Source organism: Salvelinus fontinalis, unplaced genomic scaffold (genome assembly GCF_029448725.1).
Source record: "Salvelinus fontinalis isolate EN_2023a unplaced genomic scaffold, ASM2944872v1 scaffold_2276, whole genome shotgun sequence".
Lineage (NCBI taxonomy): Eukaryota > Metazoa > Chordata > Actinopteri > Salmoniformes > Salmonidae > Salvelinus > Salvelinus fontinalis.
Window position 1 is genome coordinate 2,732 of NW_026602485.1, and position 13,753 is coordinate 16,484.

The 13,753-nt window shown below is 40.5% G+C and overlaps 1 protein-coding gene across 1 annotated transcript; it reads right to left on the bottom strand.

Annotated features, from left to right (window-relative positions):
• Positions 1–7,337: 7,337 nt before the first annotated feature.
• LOC129850741 (cAMP-regulated D2 protein-like) lies at positions 7,338–12,877 on the bottom strand (the record flags this gene model as incomplete). The annotated part of the gene is made up of 5 exons (XM_055917003.1): positions 7,338–8,040; positions 10,448–10,620; positions 11,270–11,410; positions 11,794–11,912; positions 12,744–12,877. Coding segments are annotated over 5 exons (1,020 nt in total), but the record flags the coding sequence as incomplete, so codon positions are not given.
• Positions 12,878–13,753: the final 876 nt, after the last annotated feature.

Here is a 13,753-nt window from a genome sequence, read left to right on the forward strand (position 1 = left end):
GCAATGCTACCAAAAACGAATTGAGTGTATGTAAACTTCTGACCCACTGGGAATGTGATGAAAGAAATAAAAGCTTAAATAAATCATTCTCTCTACTATTAATCTGACATTTCACATTCTTAAAATAAAGTGGTGATCGTAACTGACCTAAGACAGGGAATTTTTACTAGGATTAAATGTCAGGAATTGTGAAAAACTGAGTTGAAATGTATTTGGCTCAGGTGTATGTAAACTTCCGACTTCAACTGTACATGCAGACTCCATGGTGTTGTTGCAGTACCCCTCAATTCAACTCATAATAACACACATCTCTAACACACTTATCTTATCTGCGTTCACAACAACCCATTGGTAGCTATTTTGTGTCCAAAAGTCTTCAGAAATGAAATGTATCAAAGACTGTTATTTGAGTATCAAAGAGAGGAATAATATCTGCTCGATTTCAGACAAGACAGGACTTTGTACTCCCTGGTACATGCCCCCAGCACACAAGACAAAACAATGTTCTCTTATTGAGATGTAAGACAACAGCTGGACTTTAGCCAGAACATGAAAACAGCAACTCAAAGGTTACGTCCCAAATGGCACCCTATTCTCTATAAAGTGCACTACTTTTGACCAGGACCCACAGGGCTTTGATCAAAAGTAGTGCACTATGTAGGGAATAGGGCGCCATTTGGAAAACAGAGTTAACTTTTACACAGAACTCTAGAGACAACTGCTAGGGGCTTTTCTGACTCATTTTGAATTCACAACGACAAGAGGACTAATTTCATCTCCACTCACAGTTGCCCTTGAGACTTCAACACGTTGAGGCAATTTCAGAGGATGAATGCTGGTTGGGTTGTAGCCCATATTATTCCATCAGTTGCCTCTGATGCCAAAGGAGTCAATCAGTCAAAATGTAATCTTCAAATAAATGTGATCCTCTGAATCCTTTTCCTCCATATCTAATTGTAATAGCTTGTCTAATTGTCACACAGCTGCCTGATGTAATCAGAAAAACTTTAAAATCACAGTATGTGTTTGTGGGATTTTACATAGTGTCCCATTTTTAATTACAAGGGTTTTTCAGGGCCAGAATTGTTTAACTAATTTAGTCTCTCTTCCATGTGAAGGCTGCATTCAAAGTCTCCACCGTCAACAGCAGCACCTCACACCTCTGCATCCTGGCGTGCTGCATGGCCGATGTGCAGAGCGGAGATGTCATCTGATATTTAATTGCCGCCATCGTGGCCATAATCAGATATTTTTGGAATGCGTCCATGCAAAGCCTCTGCTCGCAAAGAGTGCCAGAGATAATTTAGATGCTAGTGACAATCAGCCACTGCCTCAGGCCATTCCCTCATTATAAGTGGATGAGGTGGATAGTCTCTCTGAGTTTTCTCGTCCTCACTGATGATCATAAGATTTGGAAAGAGAGAGAACTCCAGTCAGGAACTAGCCATTAGTGTGGTGCTATGATTAGCTGCCATTGATTGTACATCCAGACATCTCTGATCACTCAATCGATGGCATTGTAATGCAGTTCATGTTGGTATTGGACAACTGTATATGGGCGGTGGAATGTCCAGTAGAGCCCAGTGTTAATGAGGATGATTTGCCTCTCTCTCTTGGTGTCAACACATCTCACAATCAGTGTGGGACTGTACAGGCAGTGTGGGACTGTACAGGCAGTGTGGGACTGTACAGGCAGTGTGGGACTGTACAGGCAGTGTGGGACTGTACAGGCAGTGTGTGTATGTCTGTGCTTATGTGTGTGTGTGTCCTGGAGTGTGTGTGTGTGCTTACATGCACACATGCAAGTGTATGTGTGTGTATGTGTGTGTGTGTGTGTGTGTGTGTGTGTGTGTGGCATAGACTGGCACTGTAGAGGGAAAAGGTCAGAAACTGCAGTGAGTTTGGCATCTAGAAGAGAGGCCACCATAAGAGAGAGGAAAATAGGGACACATCACAGTGGCTTCCGTTGACATTGAGAGCCATGTACTCCAGGCTGCTTCCCAAATGGCACCTTATTCCCTACATAGTGCACTACTTTTAACCAGGGCCCATGCACCGTAAAGGGAATAGGGCTCCATTTGGGACAGAACCATGTGCTCCAGATATGCAGTGTAAATACACTGAATCGATGTAGTGGCTATGCCCATTTCTAACCCAAAACCTGAATGCTAGCAACGCGGCGGGTAAACTCCAAAAAAGGGGAAAAGTTATATATTGAAATACAGAGCCAGAACATCATGCCTGAAAAAATGTATTACATGCCCCCTAGGCTTATTTCCATATGATATTACAATTCAATGATATAATACCATAACATTTGTCCTCAGAGCTTTATACCCACCATCCGGGTGGTGGTGAATACAGCTGAAGATTACATAAATTACAGGTGAATTAATAATTTTATGATAGCTATTTTATAGTGGATTATGGATAGGATAACATGAGCCATCCTTTGTAGTCTATTTAGGCTCTGTGGTGAAGTTTCCCCAAGGAACAAATCTAGGACCAGCTTCCCCTCCCTCAATCCTAAATTTAATCATTAGTGGGGAAAATGTAAAACTGACCCAAGATCAGCGTCTAGGGGCAAATTCAATGAGAATGCATTGTAATCTGTGGCCCTGCTGTTTAACAAGGAAGTAGATTGTTCAAGAGGGAATTACCCACATGACCTCAGTTGCCTTTAGGGCCGTTTTGAGATTCTAGATACCCTTTTCTATTGATCTGGACTTACTGCTGTGAAATCGATACTTTGCCTTAGTAAATAAGTAGCCTGTTATGCCTCTGTGAGCATGTGGGTTGGTAGGAAGGGGAGGGGGAATGGAAAGAGCTAGAGAGAAGAGGGGGGATGGAAAGAGCTAGAGAGAAGAAGGGGGCACGAGTAAGCTAGGGAGGCCTACTAGATGTCACTCATCAGTATGTATGTTTTCAGGTCATTCTGACCCAGCATGCATCTGAATGACCAATCTACCATGTGCACCCTACACAGTGCTCAACCCAATGGCCGTGCTTTTTTACGAACATGACATTGACTATTTCTCACTGTGATTTATTTGTCATAGAAAAAACATTATCCAAAATTATTCACATGTACAGCGACAGTGGGGTATTCATGTAGGAGTTCTCAAGTACGCAGCCAACAAATCACAGCACAAATCACAGCAAATGAAGCAGCTGGGAACGAGAAAGGGTTAGAAAAATAAAAACATGCAATCCTTCCGAAGTAGATACACAGATATGCTTCATACGTCAGGGGAGTGAAGGATGACTGCACCTTTTCATCCCCTCGTCTTCTTCTCTTCCCCTCCTTCCCCTCGTCTTCTTCTCTTCTGCTCTTCCCCTCTTCTTCTTCTCTTCCCATCCTTCCTCTCGTCTTCTTCTCTTCCCCTCCTTCCCCTCGTCTTCTTCTCTTCTGCTCTTCCCCTCTTCTTCTTCTCTTCCCATCCTTCCTCTCGTCTTCTTCTCTTCCCCTCATCTTCTTCTCTTCCCCTCCTTCCCCTCGTCTTCTTCTCTTCCCCTCCTTTCCCTCGTCTTCTTCTCTTCTGCTCTTCCCCTCTTCTTCTTCTCTTCCCATCCTTCCTCTCGTCTTCTTCTCTTCCCCTCATCTTCTTCTCTTCCCCTCATTGGATACTACATCAGTAACATGTCATTAGAACTGTACGTTATAACACTGTCGTAATATAGTCAAACTGTTAACGCTTCCATAATGTAGTCATACTATTTTATAACAGTAAATATAACCATACTGTTATAAGTCAGTCATCAACTGTTGTAACAGTCATAAGCTGTATGTTATAACAGTCATAACAGTCAAACTGTTATAACACTCATAATATTGTCATAAACTGTTAAGTCATAATATAAACTGTTATAACAGTCAGTCATAAACGATATGTTATAACAGTCATAATGTAGTCAAACTATGTTATAACATCAGAATATATTCACAAACAGTATGTTATGGGGCGGCAGGTAGCCTAGTGGTTAGAGCATTGGGCCAGTAACCGAAAGGTTGCTGGATCGAATCCCAGAGCTGACAAGGTAAAAATCTGCCCCTGAACAAGGCAGTTAACCCACTATTCTCCGGTAGGCCGTCATTGTAAATAAGAATTTGTTCTTAACTGACTTTCCTAGTTACATAAAAAAAATTAAAATCATAACATACTCCTAATAGCCAAACTGTATGTTATAACAGTCATAATATAGCCAAACTGTATGTTATAACAGTCATAATATAGTCAAACTGTATTTTATAACAGTCATAATATAGCCAAACTGTATGTTATAACAGTCATAGTATAGCCAAACTGTATGTTATAACAGTCATAATATAGTCAAACTGTATGTTATAACAGTCATAATATAGTCAAACGGTATGTTATAACAGTCATAATATAGCCAAACTATGTTATAACAGTCATAATATAGTCAAACTGTATTTTATAACAGTCATAGTATAGCCAAACTGTATGTTATAACAGTCATAGTATAGTCAAACTGTATTTTATAACAGTCATAGTATAGCCAAACTGTATTTTATAACAGTCATAGTATAGCCAAACTGTATGTTATAACAGTCATAATATAGTCAAACTGTATGTTATAACAGTCATAATATAGTCAAACTGTATGTTATAACAGTCATAGTATAGTCAAACTGTATGTTATAACAGTCATAGTATAGCCAAACTGTATTTTATAACAGTCATAGTATAGCCAAACTGTATTTTATAACAGTCATAGTATAGCCAAACTGTATGTTATAACAGTCATAATATAGTCAAACTGTATGTTATAACAGTCATAATATAGTCAAACGGTATGTTATAACAGTCATAATATAGCCAAACTATGTTATAACAGTCATAATATAGTCAAACTGTATGTTATAACAGTCATAATGTTGTCATAAACGGTATGTTATAACAGTCATAATATAGTCAAACTGTATGTTATAACAGTCATAATATAGTCAAACTGTATGTTATAACAGTCATAATATAGTCAAACGGTATGTTATAACAGTCATAATATAGCCAAACGTTATGTTATAACAGTCATAATATAGTCAAACTGTATGTTATAACAGTCATAATATAGTCAAACTGTATGTTATAACAGTCATAATATAGTCAAACTGTATGTTATAACAGTCATAATATAGTCAAACGTTATGTTATAACAGTCATAATATAGTCAAACTGTATGTTATAACAGTCATAATATAGTCAAACTGTATTTTATAACAGTCATAGTATAGTCAAACTGTATTTTATAACAGTCATAGTATAGCCAAACTGTATTTTGTAACAGTCATAGTATAGCCAAACGTTATGTTATAACAGTCATAATATAGTCAAACTGTATTTTATAACAGTCATAATATAGCCAAACGGTATGTTATAACAGTCATAATATAGCCAAACTGTATGTTATAACAGTCATAATATAGCCAAACTGTATGTTATAACAGTCATAATATAGCCAAACTGTATGTTATAACAGTCATAATATAGCCAAACTGTATTTTATAACAGTCATAGTATAGCCAAACTGTATGTTATAACAGTCATAATATAGTCAAACTGTATGTTATAACAGTCATAATATAGTCAAACTGTATTTTATAACAGTCATAATATAGTCAAACTGTATGTTATAACAGTCATAATATAGTCAAACTGTATGTTATAACAGTCATAATATAGCCAAACTGTATGTTATAACAGTCATAATATAGTCAAACTGTATGTTATAACAGTCATAATATAGTCAAACTGTATTTTATAACAGTCATAATATAGTCAAACTGTATGTTATAAGTCATAATATAGTCAAACGGTATGTTATAACAGTCATAATATAGCCAAACTGTATGTTATAACAGTCATAATATAGTCAAACTGTATGTTATAACAGTCATAATACAGCCAAACTGTATGTTATAACAGTCATAATATAGCCAAACGTTATGTTATAACAGTCATAATATAGCCAAACTGTATTTTATAACAGTCATAATGTTGTCATAAACTGTATGTTATAACAGTCATAATATAGTCAAACTGTATTTTATAACAGTCATAATATAGCCAAACGGTATGTTATAACAGTCATAATATAGCCAAACGGTATGTTATAACAGTCATAATATAGCCAAACTGTATGTTATAACAGTCATAATATAGTCAAACGGTATGTTATAACAGTCATAATATAGTCAAACGGTATGTTATAACAGTCATAATATAGTCAAACGGTATGTTATAACAGTCATAATATAGCCAAACTGTATGTTATAACAGTCATAATATAGTCAAACTGTATGTTATAAGTCATAATATAGTCAAACGGTATGTTATAACAGTCATAATATAGTCAAACGGTATGTTATAACAGTCATAATATAGTCAAACTGTATGTTATAACAGTCATAATATAGTCAAACTGTATTTAATAACAGTCATAATACAGCCAAACTGTATGTTATAACAGTCATAATATAGTCAAACGGTATGTTATAACAGTCATAATATAGCCAAACTGCATGTTATAACAGTCATAATATAGTCAAACTGTATTTTATAACAGTCATAATATAGTCAAACTGTATGTTATAAGTCATAATATAGCCAAACTGTATGTTATAACAGTCATAATATAGCCAAACGGTATGTTATAACAGTAATAATGTTGTCATAAACGTTATGTTATAACAGTCATAATATAGTCAAACTGTATGTTATAACAGTCATTATATAGCCAAACTATGTTATAACAGTCATAATATAGCCAAACTGTATGTTATAACAGTCATAATATAGCCAAACTGTATGTTATAACAGTCATAATATAGTCAAACTGTATGTTATAACAGTCATTATATAGCCAAACTGTATGTTATAACAGTCATTATATAGCCAAACTGTATGTTATAACAGTCATTATATAGTCAAACTGTATGTTATAACAGTCATAATATAGCCAAACTGTATTTTATAAGTCATAATATAGTCCAACTGTTATAACTGTCACAAGTCACTGTTAACACTGTCATAGTTAAACTATGTTATAACACCATAATATAGTCATCAACATGACATAACTGTGTTATAACACCATCATAATATAGTCATCAACATGACATAACTGTGTCTGACCCTGGCTCTAGCCCCAATCCCTCTGTGTATGTCCTGTATGTGCATGTCTCCCAGGGAGAATGGGGTATGGAAAAGACAAACTTCCATTGTTTATGAAATAAATGGACAATAGAATAATCTTCTATAAGGAGGTCAAGTCACTGAATGTCAACTGACTTCACACAGTTATAACAAACACAATCAGCTTTGGTCCCACTTTAAACAAAGTACACCTCATAAAGGCTTTATATAGCATACATAAAGGCTTCATAAGGACTACATAAGTGCTTCACAAATCCTCTCTAAGTGTAAGTCATACTATATAAATGGTGTGTACAGGGTGACAACCATTCCCACTGTAGGGTGAATTGCCAAATGTGACATAACACACTATGTATGCATACATAACCAATACCAACACCTTTGCCCGCCCCATGCCCACCCCTATGCCCTAATAGATGCCCAGCTTGTCCCAGAAGTCACAGATATGGTCCCTGGTGCCCACCTGGGCATGGGAGCGGACAGTGAAGTTCATGACCAACCAGGAGCTGGTGTCCGAGTAGCGGGGCCAGGCCGGCAGGCGCTGCTGTCTACAGAAGCCGCTCTGTCGCATCCGTGAGGCCGGGTCCCCGGTGTGGGCGAATGTCCCCCAGTAACACAGCATCCGATTGGACAGCAGCCGCTCGGGTGGGGCCAGCGTGAAGTTGGCCACGGAGGCCGTGTCGAAGAGGAAGGGCAGCTCAGCGCCGTGACACACATGCTCGTAGCAGAAGGACAGACCGGACCACACACTGTGGTCCGAAATCACATGGTCGAAGACGTACATCCACACGGCACTGCCCACTTTGGTGCCCGCCCGGGCTGCCTTGCGGGAGGGGCAAAGGAAGACGTAGTCTGTCACAATCTGGAGGTAAGTAGAGAGTCATTGAGGTCAATACAATCTGGGGTTAAACAGAGAGGTCATTGAAGTCAATCTATTGGGTAAACAGAGAGGTCCATTGAGTTCAATACAATATGTGGGTAAACAGAGAGGTCATTGAGTTCAATACAATCTGGGGGTAAACAGAGAGGTCATTGAGTGCAATACAATATGTGGGTAAACAGAGAGGTCATTGAGTGCAATACAATATGTGGGTAAACAGAGAGGTCATTGAGTTCAATACAATCTGGGGGTAAACAGAGAGGTCATTGAGTGCAATACAATATGTGGGTAAACAGAGAGGTCATTGAGTTCAACAAACAGAGAAAAGAGTCCCTAGTGGCTAGTGTGTGTGCTACAGAACTTCCGCTCAAAGCCTTTTGTCTCGTTCGTTACCTGGAAACTATACTCAGGAATACACTCAGGGAAGCCGCCTACGCGGCACAGAATCATCTAGAACACCTGTAACCCTCAGTGTCCTCAAAGGATATACACTGAACAAAAAATATAAAATGGAACAATTTCAAAGATTTGACTGAGTTGCAGTTCATATAAGGAAATCAGTCAATGTAAATGCATTCGTTAGGCTCTAATCTATGGATTTAACAGGACTGGGAATACAGATCTGCATCTGTTGGTCACAGATACCTCCCCCTCTCTATCTCCCCCTTTCCTTCTCCCCAGTTCACTTTTTCTACCCCCCCCGCTCTCTTCCCTTCTCCCCCTCCCAGGCTGAGCCATGTGGCCTCAGTGCAATAGCTGACATTTGTCATGACCCTCCCCTCCCCCGAGATCTGTCCTTTAGGAAGGGGGGGTCCTTCCTCCTCTTCACTGCACACACACACACACACAGTCTGACAGTGAACTGTATATGAATACCAAACAGGTATGGGAGTGTCACCTTCTGCCCCCTGCCTCTCTCAGCACACTCATCTCTCACTTTAGATTCAAAACCTTCAGAGAAAGTGCCTGAGGCTATTTACCATCCGAGCTCTCTGTTTCACATTTTGGATGTGGACTTGGAAATGAGCGTGTTTCCCTCACTCCAGTGAATGCATGTATTCTACTGATGCAGCTTATGTATTCATCGTCTGTTGTTGTCTCTAGTGTGGTTGGAGTCAGTTTATCCTGTAATCCACACTGAACATCATCTAGCCGGAGCTGGTAGTGAAATAGAGCCATATTCAGTATGCAGCCCAGGCTATCTGATGTCAGCTCTCTGGCTGTGATTGGGTGAAGTTGTCCCTAGACACTGATCTTTGGTCAGTTTTGCATTTCCCCCAATATTGGTTAAGGTCAGGATGGGAGGAGGGGAAGCTGATCCTAGATCTGTAGCTTGGGAAAACTGTTCTCTTATTTCCTGAAGATCTGCTTCCACTGTGTGGTATACATCTCAAAGAGACAATGGCACTCTGCTCCAGACAGCACTACTAATAATTATTTGAAGAGGATGGCCATGGGAGGAGCCTAAACAGAAAGTAGTATTTTAGCCCCCTCTGCTGGTAATCATACGGAGTTGCACTTTGAAGAACCAAACTATCAGAAGTAACCCATCTCTACACAGATTAAAATCAGAATATTCAAAGCGATTACCTCTAAAAGAATTCAGGCAGTTAGAAACCTAGCTCTCTGGGTTATTGTGATAGTTCAGTTAATCAAAAAATAATCGGAACCTAATACAAATTTGGTAGCCTATAATTATAATGATTAAGTCCGTCCTGATTTTTTTGATGACTTGGACAGAGCATTCCCACAGAGAATTGAGTAAGAGATTTTCTGCATGGGGAGTAGGGTGAAGGTACCGCTAGAGTAGACACTTATCTTGGGTCGGTTTAGCATGTTTTGTAGGTTAGGATTGGGGGAGGGGAAGCTGATCCTAGATCTGTACCTACTGAAACCTTCTCCCCAGAGCTCAACAAGGCTCATCTAGATGCTGTGAGACGAAGCGAGGAGATGGGCAGATGTGTCCTCATCACGCTCCGAGGTCTCTTTCTACAGTCCACTGGCTGCAGACGTGACCGTCTAGCCCTACAACCACTGATCTGAAGCCTGACAATGAACATTACCAAAACTTTTGTTGACTTTAAATGTAAAACATTACTTTCTGGGATGATTGATCAGTGTCCTTTTTACGTTCGATTTGTTTTTTTTTATCTAACATGTTTGCATGGACAACACTGAGTTTCTCCCTGGCTACGTCCCAATGACTTCGTCTTCCTGATGTCTGGACCCATTCACTACTCATTTAAAAGCATTGGATTGGTGTAGGCATAGGCTGGAGTTTCCATACCAGTAATCTCCTGCCAAATCCATTAAGGGAAGTGAACAAGTGCACACTTCGGGAGAAAGGAGAGATTATTGGGACGCACCCTCTGTGAAAGTCAGATTTTACCTGAGCCAGCATGTCCCGTCGGTCAACGTCCCTGTACAGGGGCAGGTACTTGCGTAGGATCCTGAGGGCGTGCTGTTTGAAGATGGCCGCGGTGTAGACGATGCACTCCACCGCAGACACAGGCTTGGTGAAGACCCCGTACACAAAGATCACCCCCTCCTCTGAAGTGGTCCCTGCAAGGTTGTTGTACGTCAACAACATGCCTTCAAAACTTTGGTCCAAATGTTCTGGTATAATCTTGGTTGTGTTCATTAGGCACCAAACAGAAGAGATCGGGATGAAACAGGGAGGAAGGGACTATCTGGAATCATTTACATTTTCTATATAATGTTTAAAAACATTTTTCATTGCGAGCCCTAATGAACACAACCCTGGTATGAATATAACCATGGATCCTGTAGAAGGGAAGGACACAGAACACATCAGGGACGAAGAATCTCTCCTACAGATGTGTTATGTCGAGTGGCCAGCTGAGAGGGAACCAATTGCATTTCACCGTCTAACATTCATCTACTCAATCTAATTAAGTCACAGCATTAGCCAGCGTAGCCAAAGTCCAGGCATTGACTTGGGGAGCCAATGCAACTCTTCAGGTCTCTGGCAATGGTTACTCGTCATCACACATGCACCGAACCACCTCTGTAACCTTGAGTGTGGAACAGATGTCTTCACTGGTACAGAGTACCTACTTTTAATATACTGTAAGTTGTCCTTGAGTGTCCAGAAAGACATCTGCCAAATTAAATGTATTATTATGTGTTATGGGGCCAGCCGTTAAAAGCTGTTTTGGTTAAACGTGAGTGTATTTCTAGTGGTCCATACCAAGGAGGACTGGTTTTTCCTTCTGCCAGTGGCCCTTCTGGAAGGCAGTCACAGCCTGCTCCTTGATCAGCTCTCCATCTATGTAGGGCCCCCAGGTCTCAAAGATCTCCAGGAACTTGAAGGGATTCACCACTTTGGAACCTGAGACAGAGAGAGAGAGAAGAGAGAGAGTCAGAGAGAACAACAATTAGCTACTTACCAAAATACACCCTGCAAATATACATAAAATGACTCCACTCAAAATACTAAACAACTAGCTCTGTAGTGAAACACACAACTCTGAGATGTTGATTTTGTCATGAATAAGGGACAACTTAGATAGGTCAACAGTAGATAGGTAGAGGGTCAAGTTAGATAGGTCAACAGTAGATAGGTAGAGGGTCAACTTTCGTTGTGTCCCAAATTGTTCCTTACTTTTGACCCGAGCCCTATGGGGATAGGAGGCCATTTGGGACACAACTCTGTCTAAAAACGGTCAGTCAGTGACAGACAGACAGAGACACAGAAGAAGACTGGTCTCCTACTTGACTTCATCTGGGCAGCGAGGACAGCCTGAGGACTGAGGGACAGCAGGCACACGATGTCGCTCACAGAGCAGTTGGCCTGTCTGGCAAAGTCCCTCCCCAGCTTCAGGGCATCATGTCTGGAACAAAGAAAACAGACCACAGATAGTCTCTCTCTGCTCAATGGGAACATTAGGTAGTGCCACATCTCTACCAGGAGAGTAACGACAGCTGGAGATGGAATGACTGTTTTACTAGGACATGGACAGGAACTTAATGGTACCTCGTCTCCTTGGACAAATTAGCATGTCTAAACTGTAACCCTGAGGGGATAAATAACATTGATTGAATTTAATTTTATTCAATTAATCCCATTTACTCCTTGTAGCTAGGCAGGCCGTATAACAAAACACTTATCAGGAAGGTGGGCGATTCAGTTTTGTAGTCAATTTCACATATGGTAAGGATTACTCTTTCAAAATGTGGGAAGGATAAGTTGATCTATATAGATGATAGAAGCAAAGTGAGGGTCTCCTTCTTAAACCTGGACTCCTTAATGGTGAAACCGCCACGTCTGTTTGGGATATTATAACAACGAAGAAGTTACTGGAAACAATGAACACTGTATTTTTCCCTTTGCCATCATCGCACACACGATAGAACAGTAGAATACGTACTGCCATTTATTTTGTTACGTTGCACGACGCTCAGCTTCGTCAACAAAACAAAAACAAAAACAAAAACAACGGCGGTGGGGCGGACAGTGGCGCTGTTTCCACTACGCCGGATTTATTCTTTTAAGGAGTTAGCGATCAAGACCACCAGCTGAGTCATGTGTATATTCGGCCAACGGAAGGAAACGGACTGAAACAGGAAGATAAGTGTGGATCTGTCCAATGAGAAACGCTTGTTTTTGCTGCAGTGTGCCCTAATGAACACTACCCAGATGTTAGGAGTTAGAGGTCACCGACCTGGTCTTGAGAGGGATGGAGAAGGGTAGGCTCTGGAACACAGCCTGTTTGAACAGGGGCTTACTGCTCTGGACCATCAGATGGACGCTCACTGACTGGGCTCCTGCACTCTCCCCAAATATGGTCACCTGTGTTGGATGTTAATGGGCCATAATCAGGGTTGTGTTGTATATCCACAGACAGAGAAAATAACAACGTACACAAACACATAATCCTGATGGTTTTATGCCTCATTTAGATATAACGCAGAATGATAAAGCTGTTGATCTTTGTTTGATGGAGTTGGTATACAGAACTGAAAGGCTTTCAGCATCACTTTTACTGAACCAACCAGCGTGTGGTACTAGCTGTTTGTATGAGATGCCAGCGATTTCTCTTTCTGCATGATCCAACGAATGTGTTTGTGTTGGGTCTGTCTCTGCAGTAGGGCACAACTAGGGCTTCTGGGAAACCAGAGAATCTATTGAAAGTTCTTGGAATTTTGCAACCCAACTCTGCAGCATTGCCCTATCGCCAAACAGCATCTTTCCCCACTCGATAACCACTCAGGAAAATTCATCAGGGCTGGAGGAGCTCTTCGCCATGCCTCACAGAGGCTGTTATTCTCCCAGTAGTGTGGCGTCACTACAAATCAGTCACGACAGCACCACGGGATATATAGAGGTCATTCAACAACAACCACTGCTGAAATACAACCTTGTCAACAAGGTATTTCTAGACATGGTCAGAATGTGAATATCTAGTTCAGTGTATCTGGAGTTTTTCCTGACCAGAGTTGGGATCAATTCCATTTCAATTCAGTCCATTCAGGAAGTAGACAGAAATTCCAATTCAGTGTTCAATGACAACAATTGGAATTGAAATGTATATTTACTTCCTGAATTGACTGAATTTAAATGGAATTGACCCCAACCCTTTCCCTGACCCCAACCCTGCACCTAACGCCCAACCCTGCACCCGAACCCCAACCCTGCACCCGAACCCCAACCCTGCACCCGAACCCCAACCCT